This window comes from Falco cherrug, chromosome 19, assembly GCF_023634085.1.
Source record: "Falco cherrug isolate bFalChe1 chromosome 19, bFalChe1.pri, whole genome shotgun sequence".
Classification (NCBI taxonomy): Eukaryota; Metazoa; Chordata; class Aves; order Falconiformes; family Falconidae; genus Falco; species Falco cherrug.
The window spans coordinates 5,837,703-5,862,087 of NC_073715.1; the positions used below are offsets into that span (position 1 = coordinate 5,837,703).

Sequence of the window (24,385 nt, forward strand, 5' to 3'; positions counted from 1 at the left end):
TTAGCTCCGATAGCTGCTCTTGGTGGTGCTTTTTGATACAAACCTCATGCTTGAGCTGCTTCCCTCAGCAGAGCTGAATCCCCCGGCCAGGCAGCTCCCACTGCTGGAGCTGGCACCGCTGCCCCCCACGCTGAGCCTGTTGCCGAAGCCTGACCCCAGCCCCAGCGTGCTCCCACCTCCGCAGCCGCTCCTGGATGAGACCACAGCTGTGATGGGAAACCATGGGCAGAGGGTTAGTTTGCTTGGAATAACACAAAGGAATTTCAACCTTTAGTTTCACACATCGGTGTTTTTTCTTGGATGGTCTGTCATTGCCTGTATTTCATACATCTCATTCTCTGGCTTTCCTCCCTGTCCTGTAGCAGAGCTGGCCTTAGACCTCCGAGTCTCGGAGGGACAATCTCAACGTACAAAATCTTTCAAGTTCAGAGCTGGTTGGAGAAAAGCTGTATCGGAGTTTTGGCCTCCCCCAGTCCCACAGAGTGCTGCAAACCCCCTCAGCACACCCTGTTTTTGTGCTGGTAGCTACCAGCCACACAGCTCGTTTTCACGGTCTGATCCACAGTTCCAGGTACACTTAAGGAATAACTCGATGAAACTCAATCTATCGCTTACGAGCCGGCATACTTACAAATATTCACTGCACCAACGCCTTCTCCAGCCAGCCTGGAAGAAAGAGAGAAGAGAGGAGGGCTGGTTATGTAGGATAATTTCAAGCATCAGTTTGGCACTGGGGATGCTGGATGACGGAGTGGTCTGGGGTGTTAAGGTCTGGTGGAGTGTCTGACAGGACCTGAAATAACACCTGTAACTGCGCGGGATGGGGGTGGGTTTCACCAGAAGGTTGTGCGAACCCCCCCCCCCCCCCTTGTTGCAAGGCAGATGTGGAAGCGTCTCTGGGTTTGGACATTATTTGGTTTGCAGGGATTTTGCCCCCACCTGCTCTCCTCGCCCTCCAGCAGCTTCCTGTAGGTCGCGATCTCGATGTCCAGGGCCAGCTTGACGTTCATCAGCTCCTGGTACTCGTGCAGCTGCCGGGCCAGGTCAGCCTTGGCTTTCTGCAGAGCATCCTCCAGCTCGGCCAGTTTGTGCTTTGCATCTTTGAGGGCCAGCTCCCCACGCTGCTCGGCATCGGCGATGGCCATCTGCAAACTGGTGCACTGCAAGAAATGGAAATAGGTCTGGTGGCTGCGCAGCGAGCTTGGCCCCTGATTTCCAGGCATCCTTGCAAGGGTACAGCAAGGTAGTGAAGGAGCCCCCATGTCCGGAGGGGTCCCGTGAGCTGTACCTGTTTCTTTACACTATCGATTTCTGAGTGGAGCCGCTGGATCACGCGGTTCATCTCTGAGATCTCCATCTTGGTGTTGTGGAGGTCGTCCCCATGCCGGCCAGCCATGAGCTGCAGCTCCTCGTACTGGGACAGGCAGGGAGGTGAGATGCAAGGGCACAGTTAGATCTGGGCAGGAGCCTGAACTCATTGGTACAGATGGGACCCTGCTCTGATCCTGTTTTGGTCAGTTCTTCTGCCTCTTTCTGTACTCAATCCAAGCTCTTCCTTATGACTTTTAGCATATTTCCTTCACCCCACTCCTGTCTCATTGTCTAATGGTCAAGAAACTAAATGAAATCCTGCGCAAATCAACTTTACACCGTACTCCCCTGCTCTCTCTGCTTACACTCTCCAGTATAAAATAACCTTTGGAAAATGCTAAACAAATTTTTTTCTAGCTCACCTGGTTAAGTTCCAGATCCTCACCTTGCTCTGGTACCAGGACTCTGCCTCTGCCCGGCTCCGGTTGGCGATGTCCTCGTACTGTGCTTTGACCTCGGCGATGATGCTGTTGAGGTCCAGGTTTCGGTTGTTGTCCATGGACAGCACCACGGAGGTGTCGGAGATCTGGGACTGCATCTGAGACAGCTCCTGTAAGTCAAACAAATTCATTCCCAGTCCCAAATGTTTCCCTGTTGTGCTGGTCTCAGAGGTGATGTGGTGGAGGGGGAAGAATGGGGAGGATCTGCATCTCCGAACAGTGTGCTCAAGCTGGCTTCATCCTGTTGGTACCAGGGAAATGGGGAAACAGCAGAACTGGAGAAGTTATGAGATTCTTACTGCTTCGTAGAGGGCTCGCAGGAAGTTCACCTCATCTGCCAGCGCATCCACCTTGGTCCCTAGGTCCACCTTGTTCACGTAGGCAGCATCTGCATCCTGGAACCGTGACAACAGAGGTAGTGAACCAAACCTTGCCTATCTGCATCCTTGTACAAAATTTAATATGAACCATTGGAGACAAACCAGATCTGCAGCCTTTCTTGACCTCTATGCCTTTAAACAGAGCCAAAAGTTCCTCCTTCCACCTTTTTTTGGAGGAGTCCATCGATCTGAGCAATTTTTGAAATGTCAGAAGCCACTGAATTCCCCTTTTTTTTTGCCAGTGCACAGACAGGTATTTTGGACAACGCTTGAAATAGTGAAAGTTTCTTACTGTGTCTCCTGCAGGTGGGACCGGGGGGGCTGTGGAGGGTGGGGTGGGATACAGAAAGGCTGCAGGAGTGGCAGAGCATCTAGTGGAGTCACCACAGGGTATGGGTGACCCAGATCTGATCTGGTACCTGGGGGGACCAGGACTCACCTGAATTTTGGATGAGGGGCCTGAAACAAGAACAAGCTATGGCTAAGGCCTGACACACTGGCACAATTGGGTGTTTCTGCTTCAAGGAGGGATGACTACGCGTTTGCGAAGTGCTTTGCCAGCTTGGCACTGCCGGATAAAAAGGGTTATTTGCATTCAAATGCATTTTGCCTTTAAAAAGTGTGTCTCTTCTTTGTTGTTGGTGCCTCACCTTCTTGAGCAAAACAAAGTCATTCTCTGCAGTTGTGCGCTTGTTGATCTCCTCTTCATACCTGTTGGGAAGAGGAGCATCTCTTTACAGCTTCCATACTCAACCCACCCCGTCCACCATGGGTGTATGGAAACCCCTTCTCTGTGCATTCATTGTAGGACGTTGTGGCGAGGCTGCAGAGCCTGTTCCTGATCATTTACCACCGATCTTTGGAGGGAACAACAAAAATAGCCACCTAACCACGCTACGTCCTTGCTTTGTCAGTGCATGTTATTTGTAGCATCATTAGATAGAGATAGATATATCACAGATTATGATGGAAAGAGCACCCTTGGGCTAGGTGGTGGGAGGAGGCCATCTAGAAAAGCTGCAGGCCTTCATTAAAAGCACGTTTCATCCTCCCAGAGTTTTTCGCTGTGAACGGGAGCCTGGTGCTCTCTCTGTTTTCTCAAGCCGGGAGGGCTGGGTGGAGCCGTGGCTGAGCTCATCGCCGCCGCGCCTGCGTTAGTCAGCAGAGCCGGCATCTCTGACGCCAGCCCCCGTGGTGGCTTCGGGAGGGCTGGGGATGGCCGGGGAGGAGGGAGGGGGGTGGCCTGGCCAAGGAATGCCAAGGTCTGGACCAGCAGCAGCACGCGGTCCCGCTCTTGGGAAAGGATAAAAACCAGCAATAGCCATGGGCTGGTGCCCAGCTCCAACGAAATGATTAAACAGGGGAGATGAAAGACAGGAGTTCAAAGGAAGGAGTCCGTGCAGCGAATAAAACATTAGCCTTTCATGACCCTTTCATGGGGGAAGATGTCTTCACTTCAGGAGTATCCAACCCTTAAAAGCAAAGTCCTAGCTTGTATGTGGATTTGTGAGTCTCTAAGCTCTTAGCCATGCAGAAGAGGAAAACTAATTTGGCATATGTCTAATTTCTAATTGCTGTACAGATTAGTGTTTGACTCAGAAGAGCAAAGCATTGGGAAGAATACTTTGGGATCCACAAAGTTTAAAATAAATGAAGGTAAGAAGAACAAATTCCTAGGAAGTGGGGGCAGCAGCAGTGACATCCTCCTGGTGAGTGCAGGCGTTTTGGCCACGCTGCGAGGTGATGCTCCCTGCCCAGCGATGCGTGTGCTGTAACAGGTTTTGCCCAGAGATCCCCTGATCTGGAAGCAGAAGGGATATTTGCTGCTTTGTCAGATGCAGGCAGAGTATTAAAGTCTGAACCTCTTCTGTGATGTGACCTTTGGTTCTCAAAGCATTTCTTGTCTTGGGTGCACCCAAGGGTCTTTTCTCAGCTGAGCGATCCCTGGCGCCGCTTTGCTGCTCCAGGTTGGGCTAATGTTAGAAGTTGCTTTTCAAAATTTAAAAATCTTTTTGTCATGGATTGTGTGACAAGGACAGAAGCAGGACACTCTCTGACCTGATTAATAGCAGCATTATGCTTACACCTGGGGCTCATCTCATCTCACCCAGCTACCTGGAGCCTGGCTGCTTTGGCCAGGCTCCGTTCTTTGAGGTTTCTTCTGGAGCTGATGGAGAAAGAGATTTACCTCCAGAATATCATTTGTCCCAACCTAAAATGAATTGGGGAAATCTGGATGGCTGATTTGTAGCATATCCTGAGGTCTTTAATGGCCAAAATGGCAAAGGACAGGTTTTTGGGTTTGGGGTTTGGTTTTTTTTGTTGGTTTGTTTTTTGTTTTTTGTTTTTTTTTTCCTGTGTTAAACATTTCTGAAGGCACAGAGAACTATAAAAAAACATCTCACAGTAGACCGTGGGTGGTGATTTCTCTTCCCCAAGGCTGTCATTTCTGCTCTGATGCTACTTCTGGGCTAGAGGCACTGTTGGTGAGGGTGGCAGAAAGTGTCAGACACGCTCTCCTGGGAACAAGAGACGGAGGGATTTTTGGCAGAGTGCGCGTGCCCTGTTTGCAATCGCAGCCTGCACCTCGCTCTCATCTCCTGTTTTTCTGGTTCCAGATTGACAATTTAAGCTCCTTACTTATTCACATCCATTAAGCCGTGTATCCCTCGTGGGCATGGTAGCAGACACTAACGCTTGGTAGATGTTTTTCCAAAGTGCAAAGAGTGGATGGGAGAGGAAACGCCTCCTCCCGACAGCCCGAAGGGTTAATAAGCTGAGCTGAAACCCTCACCCAGGATTTCAGTGACTTTCTGTGGGGTGGAAGGTAACACCTGACTTTCAGAAGTGCTAAAACTATCCAATACATCGATATTAAGGGGTATTATATTAATTTTAAAAGGGCGGGGGGGAACACTTAAATACAAACTTAAAATTAATCTTTCTTCTTTCAATTTTTCTCTGCTGGAAAGGAACACCCATCAGTAAGAAATGAGCGTGTTCAGAGTGCTCAATAGTCTTGTTAAGATTCAGGTTTCATCCTGGTCTGTATTAAAATGACTACGCAGGAGCTGAAACCATCTGGAAAGCTTAAGCACTGGACAGATGAAGCTTTTGAGAAGCCCAAACTCCTGTAGATGACTGACCATCTGAGCCTTTTAAAAAGTTCACCTGTCCCTGCAAAAAAAATTGTGTATAGCTGGCCATGGGTAGAGTGCTGCTGTGGACAATTTACATAGCAGCTAAAGCGAGGGGAACCACGTCGCTGCGGTCCTTCCTGAGGTCCCACAGTTTTGGGGTTGCCTTGGGTTTTTTAACTCATCCAGCAAGGAGACAGAGTGAAGAAAGACCGGACAGGTTTCTTTGTGTGTGTTGCTTACCTGATCTTGAAGTCTTCAACAGTATCCTGCATCGCCTTCAGCTCTGAGCTGAGCCGCAGCCGATCCCCTCCTAGCGCCTCGAGCTGTCTCCTCATGTTGCTGATGTATGCGTCAAACATAGGTTCAAGGCTATTTTTCACGGTTTTTTGGTCTTTCAGGAGGCTCCATTTGGTCTCCAGTACTTTATTTTGTTGCTCCAGGAACCGCACCTGAAACCCATCAGAACAATTTAAGTCATTTGGGATTGTCAGCTCAAAGCCTGCCTCCCTTTTCTTGAGATGGAGAATTTAATGGGAGTTTTGTTGGTTGGTTGTTGGGGTTTTTTTCTTTCTTTCATTTAATTTAAAATGGGCTTGAGATGGGCATGTCATCTAAAGATCATTGGTAGGAAGATTTGGAAATCAGGAGCAATTTTCAACTGCAAAGAAACGTGGAAAAATAATTTGCACAGTGTCAGATGTCTGATAAAGCAAGCTGTACAGACGGTCTGGATACGGCAGTAACAAGCTCAACAAAATCCTTAACTCTGTGCATTAAGGATTTAGAAGTAAATTACAATGTTGAGAACAATCCTGATCCTACTCCACAGACAATGACAAACATGGCAGGCTTGATGAAGTGGAACGTGTCTTACCTTGTCGATGAAGGAGGCAAATTTGTTGTTGAGGGTTTTGATCTGGTCCTTCTCCTCCTGCCGCACTCTCTGCATGTTGGGGTCGATCTCCAAGTTAAGAGGTACCAAGAGGTGTTGGTTGACTGTGACCTCTTGAATACCTCCAGGGCCACATCCTCGTCCAAACCCAAACCCAGCTCCACCAACTCTGTATGCCAGCGCGCCGTGACCTGACCCATAGCTGTATCCTGGTCTAGCAGAACGATACCCTCCACCCATGGAAATCCTCTTGTTTGCCCCTAGGTTGTGAAGGCTCCTGCTGCCAAAACCACTGGTGATCCGTCCCATGCCCCCACTGCTGCTGCGGGACACGGACATGGAGCTGAAGCTGCTTCGGTTAACAGGCATGGTGGCAGCAGCAGTACTGAGACTCTTAGTGACTCCTCCTGACCCAATGCTGATGAAATTCTGGGCAAACATTTGGCGCTGGCGAGAGCCTAGGACGGCAAGGTGAGATGGCAGGTGAGCAGAAATCTTTGGGAGTTTGCATCTGGAGTCCCATCTGCCTTTTATTCTTTTGGAGAGCTGGGCTTGTCCGCAGAGGACCGCGCTCAGGTTGACTGAGCTAATGGGTTTGGTATGTTGGCACGTGGCCACCTTTCCCAACCCGTTAATCCCCAGGCTCACTAATGCAACGGGCTGGCAACCTTCGGGCTCATAAAAGTAAACCAAATTTTCTAACCTGTATTTTTCAGAGTGGGGATTACTGGTGGTGGGGTGGGGGGAGGAAAGTTTACATCCAGAAGTTCCCTTTAGGCTTGCTGTTAACTTGGTTAATGGTGTCAAGACCCGTTTAGTTTAGGGCTGATGGGACTGAAGTTGCCACAAGAGGGAATCTGGAGATGTTGAAGCTGCCAGTTTGACGCAGTTTGCTAAAGAAAAAACTGACTTTGCTCCCCAGTTGCCAGCTGTCTCAGGGTAGGAGACATGTACAGAACAGCATGAGCTGAAGGACTTGCTTTCTTGGGAAAACTAGATTTATATCCCTACATGACTCATCACATAAAACCTTGAAAGATTACAGGGGTTGGGTGCAATCAAGGTGGCATGAAAACGTTTGAGATGCTGTAATGTAGAAATTAAGATAGAAGGACATTTTCCATAGTGCCTACTAGGAAAAGTAGATATTTTCCCATCTTGTGGAAGATACTGATGCTAAAAAAAATTTGCTCACACAAATGGGAATGGAACACCCAATTGCTATATTCCTGTTGGGTATAAGAGGTGTTGCAGAGTGCAAAGGAAAGGTCTCAGCTCTGATGTGTATGACTTTTGTTTACCTTCAGCTCTGCTCTGCTCTGTCAACCACTTTTCCCCAAGGTCCTATAAGTAACTGGAATTTAAAGGAGAATGTGACAGAACTAATTCCATATGCCTTTATTAGTGAAACACTGGGAAACGAGGAATTCAGAGAGTCAAAGAACAAACAGGAGTATGGCACGTTTTATATAAATAAGGGCAAACAGCTTTGACTTCCAAATCTTTTGCAGGTAACAGGGTAAGGATTGCACACGATGTGAGAGGGAGCTCAGCACACTCTAGCTAACAGGGCTGATGTCTGACTTCAGTAGCATCTCTTGGTTGAAGAGGTGGTGGAGACGTACTTCGTGCTGGAAGTGCTTCCACCAACCATGCCTGACCCAGCTGTGCCTTGCCCGCTTCCAGAGCTGAAGCTCATTCCTCCAGCGCAGACCCCACCTCCGACACTGCTGCTGCCTCCAAAGCTGAGACAGTTTCCACCTCCATATCCCGTTCCTACAGCAGTTCTGGTCACAGCTGCAAGAGGAAAACACCCTCTTTAGAGGCATCCACAAGCAGTGGGCTCCAAGTGGTGGGGAGATAAACATCTTTAAAAGTTACTTACAGATATTGACTGCACCAGCACCTTCTCCAGAGAGCCTGTTAGGGAGAAAAATGAGCCAGTAAGAATTCAAGGGAAACCCATGAACTGGTTGAAGCTGGTTGAAAAGGCAGGAAAATCTCATTGGAATATTTTTGGTGGAAGCTGGGAAGTTTGCATGGAGGGCTACCATCTTCCCAAATAGCTCATCTTCACGGGCAAGTGCTTGCCTTTGGAAAGGTTTCAGGTCTTCTGGATGTGGTAATTCTAAACCTGACAAGGGTCCGCAACTCCATTGCACCTCTGGAAACTGGGATATAAAGTTGTTCCCACCTGCTCTCCTCGCCCTCCAGCAGCTTCCTGTAGGTCGCGATCTCAATGTCCAGGGCCAGCTTGACGTTCATCAGCTCCTGGTACTCGCGCAGCTGCCGGGCCAGGTCAGCCTTGGCCTGTTGCAGGGCTGTCTCCAGCTCGGCCAGTTTGGCCCTGGCATCCTTGAGGGCCAGCTCCCCACGCTGCTCGGCATCCGCAATGGCCGTCTGCAAACTGGCGCACTGTGGGGGAAAAATAGTCGTTGCATTCCTTGTCTAGAGCGTAGGCTGGTTCTTTGTACGCTGAGGTCGTGATGCCTGGTCTGGATGCAGAAGGCTTTGGGTTAACGTCTATAGGTGTGATCTTCCCCATCATTGAATTTTGATCCATGTTCTGAGCCAGGTCACAACCTGGGTTTAATCTCAGCCCACACCTCCTAACATCTCCTTGGGTTTACTACTATTACATTAAGTTACTCTTAGTGATGTTACTGCCCTGAGATAAACACTATCATATTCACTCCTGATGCAGCACAGCTCACTGAGATGCATTTATTTTTATTCCCTGCAGCTGGCTGGACAACCAAGAGGTCAGACTGCAGCAGGAGTGAAGTCTCAGGTGCTTACGCTGCCCTTTACCTGTTTCTTCACGCTGTCAATTTCAGACCGCAGCCGCTGGACGTGGCGGTTGAGCTCGGAGATCTCCTGCTTAGTGTTCCGGAGGTCGTCCCCGTGCCTGCCTGCTGTAGCCTGCAGCTCTTCGTACTGTCACAGAGAGGAACAACCACCCAAGGTAAAATATACTGGCTTTAGAGTCAGGCAGGAGGTGGGATGTGGGTGTTTGCACTCAGAAGTATGTGCACGTTTTCAATCCCAAATTAGCACTTCCGAACTTCATGGGATTGTTAAATCTGTTGACATCTTGTGTTGTGAAAACCACAGTGGAACCCACCTTCCCATGGGGATTTGGGGGACAGAGTGGGGTTTCCCCATTGCAGAAGCCTTCCCAGGTACTTACCCTGGACTGGTACCAGGACTCGGCCTCAGCCCGGCTCCGGTTGGCGATGTCCTCGTACTGCGCTTTGACCTCAGCGATGATGCTGTCCATGTCCAGGCTGCGGTTGTTGTCCATGGTCAGGATGACAGAGGTGTCGGAGATCTGGGTCTGCATCTGAGACAGCTCCTGCAAAAGCAGCGGGTGCTTCAGTGAGTCGCAGGTGAGACACAAGCATTGCTCGGGGGGAGGAACCCCCCCAAGGTGTTCCTGGGGGTGTACAAGGTGATTTTTCCAAGACTGTTTCAGACGGAGATAAGACAGTGGGTGAAATGGAAAAAGCATTGAATTATTTAGCGCAACAGAGCAGGAACAATCAGTCCTGAGCCTCTGAAGTGGGAAAGGAAGGTGAGGACATTGGAAACTGGGAGAAGGATTTAGAAGCTGGTGCTTACAGCTTCATAGAGGGCTCTGAGGAAATCTATCTCCTCCATAAGGGAGTCCAGCCTGGCTTGCAGCTCTGTCTTGTTCATGTAGGCAGCGTCCACCTCCTAGAAGAGGAAACACATCACAGAAACAAAGTGGTTTTCAGAGAAGCAGAGCAAGAGCTGGAGAAGGTGTTTCTTGCTATGCTCGCGCAGGGCTGGGAGGCACAGCACACGTGCACCCACCTTCTTCAGGATCACAAACTCGTTCTCAGCAGCTGTGTGCTTGTTGATCTCCTCTTCGTATCTGTGGGATAGAAATGGAGGATTGGTCTAAGCCTGTACACAAGTTAATTCCTATTTCCAGGACCAGCCTCTTATTTTTTTATATGTAGCGTTCTGTACCTCGGTCTCCTAGCCCTATGACTTTCTGCCTGTGACTTCCAGCCGTGGGGAAGTGAGACGGTATGTCTCATTAAACAGAGCGTGTCTCACATTAAACCTGGGTCTTACTCATGTTACCAGCCAAAATGCCGCCTTTCCTTGTTTGCTTGCAGAGATGCAACAAAGAGCCGGCGTCTGTCGCAGCCCACTTCGCTCCCCCGGCAGACCAGAAATGGACTTACTTGTTCTTGAAGTCCTCTGCAAGGCTTTGCACCTTGTCCAGCTCCCCTCCCAGGTTCTCCTTGTCTGTCAGCAAGCTGTTCAGCTGCCTCCTGAGGTTGTTGATGTAAGTCTCAAACAGGGGTTCAATGTTGTTTCCGACTGTTTTGTTGCCCTGTTCTTGCAGAAGGGCCCACTTGGTCTCCAGGACCTTGTTTTGCTGTTCAAGGAATCGGACCTGGGTAGAGAAAGGAGATGTTTCAGAAACAGGGGGTTTAGGATGTTTTTCCTTAGAGGGGCAAGGTACAGTCCTGCAAGGATTCACTTGCTGAAAGGCAGCAGCTCTCAGCCCTTGGGGAGCAGCTGACAATTTATACAAGCAAGCAAGAATTGCACATCTGGTGTTAACATCCCTGCTCTCTTTGCAAACTCTGCTTCCTCACACCCTATGTCACGGTTTTCCCCCTGTTGGCTGGTCTCATCTCAGCGTTAATGCGAGGAATGAATGGTCTCAAAGCTGGAACCCCTCAGGTTTTATTCCCAGGCTGCTGATGTTAGAAGTGATAGTACAGGAGCAGCCAAATTGCTGCTAAAGGTATAACGTGACCTTGTTTGTGCTTCCCCCACTGAAGAATCAACACAACCGAGAAGTCCGCTGTCTCACCTTGTCAATGAAGGAGGCAAATTTATTGTTGAGGGTTTGAATCTGATCCTTCTCATCCTTACGGATACTCTGCATGTTGGGGTCAATCTCCAAGTGGAGAGGTTTCAGGAGGCTTTGGTTGACTGAGACTTCATGGATGCCTCTAGCTGGGACAGCAGGGAATCCAGGGCCACCCATGCCACCACCAAACCCAAAGACACCACCCACTGCACCACCAAAGCCACAGGAGATCCCAGTGCCGGCACCAAAGCCTGCAGGTCCGTAGAAGCTACCACCTCTTCCAGCTACAGAGATCCTCTTGCATCCACCGAGACCGTAGAGGCTCCTGCTTCCAAAACCTCCAGCAAATCTTCCGTACCCAGCAGCAGTGCTGCAGCTCCCACCTTGGGAAGCAGAACGTAAGCAGAAGCTAGTACTGCTGGCATTTGGGATGAAGGCAGAAGCAGCGCTGAAGCCAGTTTTGCTCTGGTTCCTTGCAGCACACTGGCGAGACATAGCAGCTGGTGTGAGCAGGGGCAGAGCAGTAGGAGTAAAGCAGCAAGGAGGCAGATGAGGCAGGAAGGTGAAGCTGTGCTCCCCCAGGCTGGGACTGGCCCTTTTATACCCTTACTAGGTGGGGATGGGTCTGGCGAGGTGCTCATCCCACTGATTAACTGGGCTTGGCACACCCAGCAATGCAGGCAGTGAGTTCACCGTGAGCACCAGCATCTATGAAGCACTCACAAAGTGCAGGAGTTGCATTTTTTGGTGACAGTCATGATCTGGCTGTCGAAATATCTGAGAAAACACTAAATACTGCCTGCTCAACTCTTGTTTGCAGCCACCCCTTTCCCACTCCCTCCTTTCCCCTCTGCAGTAGATGGTTCCTTAAGTTGGGCAAGTGCTCGCTCATCTCCGTCTCATGGATGAATCAACCCTTCTGTTGCGTAAAGGCACGTTATTTCATGGTGTGGTGGTCCAAGGTCTGAGAAATCTGTTATTGCGGGTCTGTGGTTTGCAGTAAACCTGGGTGGGACATCAGCACCTCAGGCCCCGACTTGTCAAAACTTCTGGACTCTTATTCTCGTGCCTAAACAAGAGTGATTTAAACCAGAACTGATACAGATGGGGGAAAGGGGATGGAGGGGAAGCTGGGGTGGTGATGGGGTATTAGGGGACATCTTGGACCATCGGCTACCAGAAACCTGCTGGGGAAGGGGAAGGATGTAGAAGGTGGTTTCATGAATGGTGTTCCCAGACCTTTTCTTCCTGCAGAAAGTGTCTACGTTTCACCCTGATTCAGACTGACAACAAATGATGAAATGCCAGAATATGACCTGGGAGGCAGTTACTGTTGTCTGTGATGATACAAAACCTGAGTTGGCGATTTCTCAGGGCTTCACCTTCACAGATTTTTGGTCTGTTTCCTGACTCATCGGGTGACCTCGTCTCTGCACAGTGCGAAGCCTGTTCCCAGGCTGCCCTCCCCACACCTCTTGTCTTCCCCCTCAGATAACTCCTACTCACAAGGAAATTCACCACTTGGGATCCAGGCTTACGACACTGCTCACAGACAACTCCCTTTACTCTTCCTTCCCACAGCAGCCCAGAAAAGCCCAATAGTGCATTTTTCTGGTGAAAGACACATTGTGTCATGACTCGCCCCGTGCACGCTGCACGGCAGCACTGTATGCCCGGGCACTCACCCCAGAGCAAGCAAGAGGTTTGGAAGTCGTTCCCAGTGTCCTGCCTGGATGCCCAGGGATGGACATTTCTCTCGGACCCTGCAGCCCTTTGGGTTTTCTCTCGTGGGGGCCCGTGCCCAACCTGCTCATCGGAGGAGGGGGCAGCCCCCCGCAGAACATTGCTGGGGGGTCACGGCTTTCCCCAGCCCTTGAAAAAACGCACACAGGCAGCAGGGTACGGCGCAGGTCTTCAGAGGTGCATCTTTCAAGCCTGTGCTTGCTATTTCACACATGGATACTGGGCAGGCAAGTGAGTTTGATCAGAAGGTCCCAGGAGGGTGACTGGCAGGTGCCTGTCATCTCTTTTTGCCTTTCAGCCATGCTGGGGTATGGGGCTTTTTTCCTTCCTCCTTTCCTCTCTATTCTTCTAATGTTTCCGTTACACGCTCTGGAACAAAACTAAAATAACTGTTCTGGGAGTGTTTCAGCTATTGTGCGTTACAGCAAGCAGCATTTTTTTAAGAGAAAGGAGCTTCTGTGACTAAGCTACTGACTGTCCTAAAGAACTCTGTAAAAATGTTATGGGTAGCAATTAGCAATCAAGTCCCTCCATGCACTGCAAATTCAAGCCCCTGAGTGTAAGCACCATTCATTTTATATGACTAAGTTTTTAATCAGGGATGTGCTCAAATTAACGAGGGCTGTCCCCTCCCACTGAAATATAAGCCCCAGGTCATCGCTGTATCTATGTAACTTGTCCAGACGCAGAAGTTTACGTACACAGTGACCAGAGCCCTGCTCTGGAGCAAGAGCAGCTGTACGTTGGCCAAGCATCCAGACATGCAAACCTTTGCCCAGGTGTTTTTTTGTGTCTTGCTTGAAAAGAGGTGCCCTGGGAGAACAAACGTTCTGGCCCCAGCCTTTTCCGTGCGAGGTGAAGAGCTCTGTAATCTCTGTGCTATGACGCGGGCGTTGATGCAATGAGTGGCATCCCTCTGACGTGCCCGTTGGCTACACACATTCTGTCCTCTTGGGTTAGCGGGTGTGTTTGGGCAGCAGTGAGGAAGACCATCATTTAACGTTGTCCAGGCTGCTGCTCAGAGTGAGGGTGTCGCTCCTTCCCAGGAAGGTGCTGTGGGTACTCAGCAGGGAGAGGTGGCGGAGCAGGAGGAAAGAGCTGCAGCAGACCCATAACCAAGCCTGCAAGTTTTGGGGAAGATGTCCTGAGGGATACAGAGAGGGACACGCAGAGTTCAGGGCATCCTAGAAAATTATGGGAAACTGCTGGTCTCGAAGGAAAACCCGAATACAGCCTCTCATTCAGGCCAGTTCCCTCCTACTTGCCCACCTCTTCGAGTACTTTCCTAAGAGCACTTCTCTATCCATTACTCGAACTTGCTGAACTACGTGGGATGAGGGTTGGGACTTTTTTTTTTTCTGATCACATCTATTTGTTCAGCTGATCTTCCAGCAATGAGATCTGTCACTCTGTAGCTTTCAGCCAGGTGATGCTCTGCTTTTACTTGTCAATTAATTTCTCCTGATTAATCAGAGCCACATCTGAGATTGCTACACCTCTCAGGGTTTTCTCCACTCTTTCAAAACAAGATCTTGTCTCCAATGTATTCTAGGAATGCGAATAAACATTGACTCTTGAAAACTTTCACTTTCCAACAAGTTATCCCATTCTTGGATATTTTTTTTTATAGCTGTCAGATGAGTGACATCTAATTCAACGTAGCATGTCGAATGTGTATGGACCAGATCCCCCATGTGCTTATACCCAAAGGAGAGGGAACATCAGCATTGAGATCCAAGCTGAGCACCTGAATCGGGGTGGCCAGTGCTCTGGAGAGGAAGGGAGTGTTTTCAACCTGCTCGGGCAGATGTTTGCGCTGCTGGCACCTATGCTCAGGTGAGACGGCTCACAGTAAAAGGGGTTTTGAGATGGACTGATATACTTGAACAAGTTGGGTGGTTGCTCTGACTCCCCTAGAAATTAGTTCCCTATTGTTAGAAGTTTATGCAGGTACATCACACGCTTGGCAGTGCCCTCTGTGTACCCCCTGGGAGCCAGGCTGCTGGATGTTGTGTTGGCTGGAAGCTGCACAGTAAATATATCGCAGACCTTTTCCCCTGAGCCTGACTCTTGCCTTGGCGTGCCCTGTGTTTAGCTTCCAGGTGTTTTACCTGCACGATGGGCAGAGCATCGAAATTCAAGGGCAAACCTCCCCTGGGTGCTCCGCTGTGCCTGTGTGTTTTGGCTGCTGATGGAGCGATTCAGGAAATGTGGACAAGGAGCAAAAGTCTGAGCCTTCAACTGGGCAGGGCCCCAGGAAAAGTGCTTGTTATCTGCATTTGCATTTGCTGTTCCCTGCCTTTAATTAAAAGGACCACAAAATAGAATAAATTACATATGCATTTTTATTAGACAAACACCAGAAAGTGAAGAGAGACAAACAGTCATGGGACATATTTTATATACAAAATCCGGCCAAAAATTGCTGAGCTGTAACAAGCGAGTTGCAAATTTAAAACAGTTGGACCCACGTTCAACAGCAGAGCCCTGCACGACGCATGCTAGACAACACGGCGGAGAGAGGGTTCCTAAAGTGGGGCTCCTGTGCAACAAGACACGGGGTGCAGGTGGCCCTCACCCTCCTGACCCCGACTATGCTTTAGTAAAGAACCAGCGCAAAGGTGTTTTCTGGCGAGGGAAGGCATCTGAAAGGAAACTTTTAGCTTCTGTAACTTCTTCTGGTGGAGGAGGTTGAGACAAACTTCACGCTGGAGCTGCTGCCGCCTCCGAGGGTGGTGCTGCTAACCCCGGGACCGCTTCCACAGCTGAAGCTGTTCCCCATGCTGCAGATTCCCCCTCCCATGCTGAGGTTGCTTCCTCCTCCATATCCCGTTCCCACAGTTGTTCTGGTCACAGCTGCAAGGGGGAGAAGGAAAAAGCTCTCAGTTTCTCTGGGTATTGGCGGCTCGGTGCAGAGACACAGCAATGCTTAAATGGGGCAGTGGTGTATGTTTTAGAGACTTACAGATATTCACTGGGATGCCGTCTCCAGCCAGCCTGTTAAGGGACAGAACACAACGAGGTAAGATAAGTGTGTTGGTAGTGGGTGGGGAAAAATAGGGTATGTTTCCTAGAGACCTTCGGGGAGAAAAAGCTTAGCGTAATTCAGGGATGCTGAATAATCTTATTTCCATTAACTAGGATAATCTGCCCCACTCCTCAACCCCTAACATGCTGTTTGTCATTTCAGAAATGCTGAGCATCTCCAGCACTCGCATCGCTTTGCCCTTGCACCATCAGGACTCGTGTTGCATTTCCCACCCACCTGCACTCCTCGCCCTCCAGCAGCTTCCTGTAGGTCGCGATCTCAATGTCCAGGGCCAGCTTGACGTTCATCAGCTCCTGGTACTCGCGCAGCTGCCGGGCCAGGTCAGCCTTGGCCTGTTGCAGAGCATCCTCCAGCTCGGCCAGTTTGGCCTTGGCATCCTTGAGGGCCAGCTCCCCGCGCTCCTCAGCATCTGCGATGGCCGCTTTCAGGTTTGCACACTGCAGGAGAGAAACCCCTGGTCAAATTCCCCGTACAAGACCTAAACTTGTTCTTTATCTGCCCTGAAACCACAAGGTCGCCTTCCAGCACCATCAGCTTATTTTTAGCGAGAATTCTCTTTTTGAGAGAAAAAGGATCAAACTGAGAAAAACTTGTCTAAATTGGCTCTGACGTTTTCCTTCCTCTCCCTTGGAAATCGGGGGGTAAATTGGTTAAAACTGGGGTTTGCTGCCCTTTACCTGTTTCTTCACGCTGTCAATTTCAGACCGCAGCCGCTGGACGTGGCGGTTGAGCTCGGAGATCTCCTGCTTAGTGTTCCGGAGGTCGTCCCCGTGCCTGCCTGCTGTAGCCTGCAGCTCTTCGTACTGTCACAGAGAGGAACAACTGGTCAAGGTAAAATCCGTCACTTTGGGAGTCACCCAAGTGCCTGAAAGCACGGGTCCCTCCTCAAGCCCAGGCTAGCAGCTGGAGTGCTGCTGTGCAAGATACAATTTTGCAGCAGGTTTCCTTGGAAGAGTCAGTCTTTATCTGTTCAAGACAAGACATGAAGATAACAGCATGGAAACCCCCGGGTTCTTCACCTTGGTTTGGTACCAGGACTCTGCTTCTGCCCGGCTTCTGTTGGCAATGTCCTCGTACTGCGCTTTGACCTCTGAGATGATGCTGTCCAGGTCCAGGTTTCGGTTGTTGTCCATGGTCAGGACAACAGAGGTGTCGGAGATCTGGGTCTGCATCTGAGACAGCTCCTGCAAAGCGCACAGGGGGTTAGGTGAGCTAACTCACTTGAGAGATGCCTTTTCATCCTCTCAGGTGAGCATGCAGACCTGGGAGAGGCTGCAGATTGTTATCTGAACAGTTAAGACGGTTGGTACAACTCTAAAGAAGTAAAGGAGTTAGCATCTCCTGCGGGAAGAAATTACAGGCTTTCAGAGGCAAGGAGGGAGGGAAGCTCTTAAGTGAGGGCTGAAAAGTCTTGGGGGGTGGTTGCACTCACTGCTTCGTAGAGGGCTCTCAGGAAATTAATTTCTTCAGTCAGCGCATCTACCTTGGCTTGTAGTTCCACCTTGTTCATGTAGGCAGCATCTACATCCTGGAGGACAAGAGGTTTAGGTAATGTGCGTTAAACTCCTATTAGCAAGTCAGGAGCAATATATCTCTGCAGTAGCAGTCCAGGGAAGAAACTGCAAAAAAACCTCCAACCTTTTTGGAATGTGAATGGATGGATTTGTGAATGAACAGGTGATTAGGGCTCTACCAATAGTCATCAGATGCTCTTACCTTCTTGAGTGTCACGAATTCATTCTCTGCAACGGTACGCCTGTTGATTTCATCTTCATACCTAATGAAGGGAGGCAGAAGGAGCATTTGTTTAGGCAAGTAACAGACGGAGGTGATTTTAGTTTGCTGGAATGAACTTCCTTAAGAACATTTTGCATACAATGTTCTTTTCTTCCACAGAACACCTGAATAAGAGACCATGAGCATGTTCCTAGGCTAAACTAGTTAAAACAAGTACATCAAAAAAATTTTAAAGTATCTGTTCTTTTTTTCCTATTTCTGGCCATTAGTCATACTCCTTCTGCCTGACTTAAGCAAATTAAGCATGCTGTCCTGAAACTCTCAGACCTACTGTGTAATTTTTTTATTTTTTTTTCCCTCGGTAGGTAATTTAGGTAATAAGTCTTTGATCGTATGCTAAATTATTCCCTAAATGTTTGTGTATTTGGATCTGTTACTCCATTACCGTTTATCTTGAGAAAATGTCACAGCCTTTGCTGTCAGGAATTCCTGTGTCCTGGATTCTCCTGGATCCCCCAGCTGGCTTAAGGATGTTGAATGAAGAAAGGCTGCACCTACCTAGGTAAGTAGAGCACTGGCTCAACAGACTTACTTCTTCTTGAAATCCTCCACCAGGTACTGCGTGTTGACGAGCTCTCCCTCCAGCCTTCCCTTGTCGTTCAGCAAACTGTTCAGTTGCATCCTCAGGTTGTTGATGTAAGTCTCAAAAAGCGGCTCCAAGTTGTTCCTAACTGTTTTCATGCCCTGCTCCTGAAGCAGGCTCCACTTGGTTTCCAGCACTTTATTTTGCTGCTCAAGGAATCGGACCTGCAAGCAGAAACATCCTGAAGATGTTTTGAAAGAGCAGAGGTTATGGAGAGCTTCCCTTGCAAACGTGGGATCTCGGCACTAGCTGAGGTGGTGAAAGGACCCTTTCCAGCTGCTTTTCATAGCAGAATTCTCATCTGGTAGAAGCAGAAATTTGCCATTTGACTGCAGGGACCCTGCTCGGTATTGCGAAGCAGCTCTAGAACAACTACTCATTTTCTCACACCATGCTTCCCCTTGGGTGCTTTGCTAAATCGCGACAAGGTGCAGGCATTTTGCATGAGGAGCGCATGCAAAATCAGATAAAGAGCAAACCAGAGTTTGCACTCTTATTAAGCAAACAACAGTGAAGTGCCATTTCTCCTTCCTTCAGCATAGCTCCCCCACCCCACAAAAGCTCCAAAATAATGTAGCATTTTCCTTGAAACCAAAGGGGAGCTGCTCAACCACAGCAGAAACCAAGCAGATGCTTTTGTGCATCTAATATAGTTAACAAGGAAATGAAGTGGAGAGACTTCAGTGTCAGATCAGATTTTGCTATTTTGAACTAACAGTCCAAACACACCGGTACTGTTGCAATAATAGCTTTAAACGCCCTTGAAGAAAATCGAGCAATGAGAAGCTTATGTGTCCCTAGTGCCAATTCATGTGATTCCTTTGTTGGTCTTTTCAGACGGGTTGCTCATATCCCACTTTAACCATCTAAAAAACTGTTAGCCAGGCTGCTACAATGCTCAGTGGGGAGAGCCCAACATCTCCAGAAGGGTGGGATTGTCTTCTAGAGCTTTCTTTATCTGCTGCCTATGAGATGTCAAGCAGCAAATGAGGAGGACCTTGAATACTGGGTGATTAATTCATAGCAACCACAATGCAGCAGGTACCGTTCCCTGGAGTTTCCAGAGACTGAGCATCTCCCAGTTTCGCTCCTCACTTCTATTCCTTCTTGATCAGCTTATGTGCTCATAAAGCAGCTAAGGAAAGGGTCCCCATCAAAAAAATGAGGACAAGATATTTAGGGAAGCTCGTGTCTCACCTTGTCAATGAAGGAGGCAAATTTGTTGTTGAGGGTTTTGATTTGTTCCTTCTCCTCCTTTCGGATCCTTTGGATGCTGGGGTCAATCTCCAGGTTGAGAGGTTTCAGAAGGCTCTGGTTGACGGAGACTTCGTGGATGCCCCCAGCTGGGAATCCGGGGCCACCCATGCCACCACCAAATGCACCATATCCATAGCCAAGGTTAGCTGGCACGCCAAAGCCACCACCATACACGCTACCAGCGCCACCACCAAAACCTGCAGATCCATAGAAGCTACCACCCCTTCCAGCCACAGAGATCCTCTTGCATCCACCAACATTGTAGAGGCTTTTGCTTCCAAAGCCACCGCCAACCCTAGCAAACCCACTGCCGGCATTGGCGCTTCCAACCCGGGTGACAGAGCATGAGCTGAAGCTGGTGCGGCAGGTGTTTGGGACGATGGCCGAAGCAGCGCTGAAGCCACTTCTTCCCCTCTGAATCCTCACAGTGGACTGGCGAGACATTGCTGGCTTTTGGATTGGGATGGATGCTACAGCAAGAATAAAGGAGAAAAGGTGCTGGCCTGGAGCAAGGAGTAGGAGGGAAAGGAGAAAGGTGAACCTGTGCTCTCCACGGGCTCAGGAGAGCCTTTTATGCATGTATGAGACTGGGATGGGTTTGATGAGGTGGATCATCTTTCTGATTAATTAGGCTTGGCATGTCCAACAGCATTCTGGAGAGTGAACTCACTCCGCACACACGCCCTTCTGAAATAATATAGCCAGGTTCTGAGCAACAGTGGTATTGTTTGGGAATAACTGTCGCCTTCTGCCGTCTTTGTAGACAGCCAGACTCTTCGCCATATCAAAGCGTTTGAAAGTTGCTATGAGTCACGTTGGGCACAAGGAGGAAAACACCGTTCAAAATGCCTGTCACTCAACACCTCCCATTTGAAAACTTCATCCCTTGGGATTGCTTTTGCCCCTTTTCTGTTCACAAGCAGGGCTCTGAAAAGTCACCGTCCCCTGTGTTTGACAAAAGGGGTCTGCGTCGCACAGAGCAGCGTTTCACAGCAAGCTCGGCAGTAAATCACTCTGCTCGGGGTTTTTGTGATGTGTCCTGCACGGTCCCCTCTATGCCACCCCAATGTATCTGCAGAAACAGTTTTGCTTCCATCTCTATGAAGGCTCAGCTCCCTGAGCTGATCTTTTCTGAAAATCTGCTTCTGCGGACTTACTCTTCTGTTGCTGAAAAAAAAATGTGTGAATGAAAATTGAGTGTTTTGACAAGGTCTTTTGTTCAGCTGTGGATTTTGACAGTTGCTATTGAGCTCTATCACAAATAGTTGTGCTGGGACCTCGGCTTTAAAGATTTGGACTTTGGTATTTTAGCAGGATGGAAACAAACAAACAAACAAAAAAATCTATTATTTAAAAAAAAAAAAAAGGAGGAAAGATTGTGGGAATGGGAACTGCTTTGAATCCACTGGCTCGATGGAAATGGGGTGCTCTGGGGCTGTTCCCACCTCATGCTTTACAAACACGATGAGACTTCCCGAAGATTGAATCAAGCTCTTTCAGCACTGCACACCTGAAAGTGTGGTCCAGTCTGCTTGAATCCACTAGGAAAGTTCTCTGCAGGATTCCCTCCGCCCAGATCCACATCAATCTGGACACAGTAAGACATCCTGGATCTTTCCTTTCTCAGCCACAGGTACCAACGCAGCCCTTTGCGCTTTTTATGGCAGGCAGTTTGAGTAACAAGTTGAATAGAAAAATGTGGAAAATATTTCATTCTGAAGGACAGCAAGTGTTTCTGGCCCTCGCTGTGTTTCGGGTTGTTCAGGAAAAGGTGATTCATACGTAATTTATTTATACAAGAGGGTGAACCTGCCAGTGCATCCCCCCTGAACAGCTTCCTCTCGTGATGTCTGTGAGTCTGAGCGGCTGCTGGCTGCAGGACAGGGATAACGTAACCCTGAGGAATCACCATGGTGGAGGGTGTTGTGCTTCACTCTGCCCCTGTCTTGCAAGGTAGCTGGGTAAAGGAGACTTCCAGAAACACTTTGCGTCCCCGTTGTTCCCCCAGCTGCTTTCTTTCAGATGGATTGCATTTGCAATTGGATTTTTAAATGTAGGGGGGAAATAAATAGTATTTGTTAGTTTATTTTGGTATCTATTACAAGACTGTGCTTTTATGGTAAGGAAGGGCTTAATCCTGCAGTTTTTGCCCAGTGGGGCTGTCTCGCCAGGTCTGACTGTCTGCACGTTTGCATCCACGGGAACTGGAAGTAGATGGATTGTAACCAGCAGGTCTGCACCCAAAAGGCAGTGGATTATTTATCAGCCTTATGGTTTTGCCTACCAGTTGACAGATGTCATGACCTGAATGCATGAGATTGATCCCCCCCTGCATAGCGTGTTTGTTTCGTATAGATACAAGTCCTGGATAGGAAGATACTCAAAGGCAGAGGAAAGTTGCCAGCCTTCTTAAATGCCCATGCTGTCTTTGGGAATTGCTCTCTCAGGTGCTATCGGTCGCACTTGACCATCTGAAAACCTTTCTGTATTCTTGTGTAGACAGTGGAGAGCACCACCAAACAGCAGACTCTCCCATCCTCAGGCAGGGGGGCTGAGAGGACCCTGGAGATGGCTTCCCACCTTCAGCAACACACTGTGGGTAGACCAGATGGCTGACTCAGTGTGAGCGGAGCTCGCCAGGCTGAAACCCACCCTGGTTACTAACAGCGTGATGCGTCAGTACTTTCCTTTTTCCCCTCAGGCTCCTTTTACATATGAAACTTGTCTTTTTTTGGCTAAAGAATATGCTAACTGCGTTGGAGTCCATTGTTAATAATAGTAATAATACAGCTCCTCCAACCAAGTAAAAAGAAATTAATTTCTTTCCATTTCACATTTGCACTAGGGTGGAGGTGATGTGGTTGTCACTCATCTGGAAGGAATTTGAGAGGTAATTACAAAAGGCAGAACTCTGAGCACAAGGAGCTGTAGCTACAGGTTTGGGGTATGGGGTGATGGCAGGGGGGCCCCCACCCTGCTCTGTTGATGAAACACAGGGTTTCCAGGTAGCTCCTGGGGGAGTGTCTCCCATGCACCCTGCAGCTCTAGGCATGTAATGAATTCTCTGCTCTGATGCAGATAGCTTGCTCTGATACAGACTTTTTCTCCTTCACCAGAGGATAAAGCTTGTGCTCGCTCAAGCTGCTCTGTAGTTTCCCCCCCAGTTAAAGGGAGCCATGTTTGGGCAGGTCCCACCGGTGAGAGCCCCCCTGACATGGCAGAGGCCGTCTGCAAGGTTGAGTGGGTTCCAAAGCATTTTTGTCCCCTTCTCCTCCTCATTTCTTCCTACCAGGCTAGGCAAAGGGGGCAGGCAGGAGCAGGTGCAAGTCCCAGAACAAGAGGCAGGAGATCTCTGCACCATGTTGTAAAGTCTTGGCTGAGTTTGGTTCTAGCACCATGCTGGCATGAAGGTAATAACTATCCTTTGAGATTAGGAAACTGAGTTCTGACTCTATCGGGGCAATAAAGGCAACTCCAGCCTCTTTCATGAGAAATTGGAACCATTTTCTATGTACTTAGCCAGGGAACAGGGAGTACCTCCAACAGCTTTTCATCACTGCTGCTCCTCTCCAGCATCCCCCTTGGAAACCTTTATTGGGTGATGGATGCCCTTTCTCGGACAAGGCTGAAAATTTCAGAATTGCCTCTGCGTGTTTTGTTTGCGAAAATACATATATCCATAAAATTAGAGTGTGTCTTACTAACTTGGGTTGGTTCACCTGTGCTACCTAATCTCAGTTTAATTATCAGTAAAGTCAAGGCTGTAATTTAGGTTAATTGCTTAAATTAAAGCCTTTGGGTTAAACTTGGGCTGCTAACCTAAATTCAAACCCTACTCATTTTGACCGTAATTTACTATTTCGTCCCAAGTTAATGAAGTCCTGCTGGTCACCCTGAACTTTTTCCATGGGGCACCAGCAACTCACAGCATCCCTGTGCTGTGGGGACGGGCAGCTCTGAGGGACCTCCCGAGCAGGAGGCGAGTGTCCGTGAATCTCATTTCCCGAAGGGATGAATTAGGATGAGCTCCTCAGAAGCTTTCCCATAGGTGTTGCCCTGTGATGGGTGTTGCAGTCCTTTGAGCCTGTTCCCAGCAGTATCTGGAGGCCAGTCAGCTGTAACTACTAGATGACTTTGAAGTGTAGGTGTGACCTGCTTTCTCCAGATAATTGTTTTCTGGGCTAGCACAGAGACACCGATGCAGCCCAGAGTTTTGGAATAACTTTGCCTTCATTATTGTTGTTGTTGTCAGATGTTTTATACACGGTGGGGAGGTCTGACTTCCCCCTGTGGCTTGTTGCATCTTGAAGAGCCTCTGACCTTAGGCGGGAATTAGCTGATACCTCCTTCATCCTGCTCTGTGTGTAACACTGGTGCTTAGATAGTGGTACCTGAAGAAATCTGAATATCCCAAATTGTGTTGTAATGCTTTCTGAGCCTCTCTTTAATCCCTGAACAAGGCTGCCGTGACCTCTACCAGGCTCCACGTAGAAAGCAAGATCTTTCAATACCGAAGGTCATTGCAGCAGTGTTGTGGCATCTTGTCCTTTCTCACGGCCCCAGGGTACATCTTTTCTCCCGATAAAGAAAACTGAGCCCTGGCAGCAGCGTTGCTGGAAAGTCCCATTATTTTGGATCAGCTCTTTGCCTGCACGTGGCATGTCCCTCAGCTCCATCCTGCACCAAGTGCAGCTGCCGGTTCAAGTTTCCTTGTGGAGAGCCGCAGCACTTGTGTGGAGTTTAATTTCTCCCTACTAAAACAAACTGGATCCGCACAATGCTGTTCTTAGAGCTGGTAAGAGAAATAAGGATTATTCACGTGTCCTGGGAAGTGTACCCAGTCACAGTGCACCAGTTCGATGGGGCCTCATGTTT

General features: G+C 48.9%; 2 protein-coding genes across 2 annotated transcripts; both read right to left on the bottom strand.

The window, feature by feature from the left end:
* On the bottom strand, positions 1-11,576 carry LOC102059981 (keratin, type II cytoskeletal 6A-like). The gene is made up of 18 exons (XM_005443283.2): positions 11,082-11,576; positions 10,441-10,655; positions 10,061-10,121; positions 9,845-9,940; positions 9,414-9,578; positions 9,035-9,160; positions 8,418-8,638; positions 8,109-8,143; positions 7,817-8,020; positions 6,206-6,681; positions 5,572-5,780; positions 2,842-2,902; positions 2,111-2,206; positions 1,757-1,921; positions 1,289-1,414; positions 940-1,160; positions 632-666; positions 1-206 (listed from the first exon to the last, which is right to left on the bottom strand). Exons 1-18 carry the CDS (start codon positions 11,574-11,576, stop codon positions 1-3), a joined length of 3,213 nt encoding a protein of 1,070 aa, XP_005443340.2.
* A 3,596-nt stretch (positions 11,577-15,172) lies between these two features.
* On the bottom strand, positions 15,173-20,035 carry LOC102060151 (keratin, type II cytoskeletal 5). Its single transcript, XM_005443284.2, has 9 exons — positions 19,451-20,035; positions 18,203-18,417; positions 17,590-17,650; positions 17,306-17,401; positions 16,893-17,057; positions 16,551-16,676; positions 16,090-16,310; positions 15,790-15,821; positions 15,173-15,680 (listed from the first exon to the last, which is right to left on the bottom strand). Exons 1-9 carry the CDS (start codon positions 19,952-19,954, stop codon positions 15,484-15,486), a joined length of 1,617 nt encoding a protein of 538 aa, XP_005443341.1. The 5' UTR covers positions 19,955-20,035; the 3' UTR covers positions 15,173-15,483.
* Positions 20,036-24,385: the final 4,350 nt, after the last annotated feature.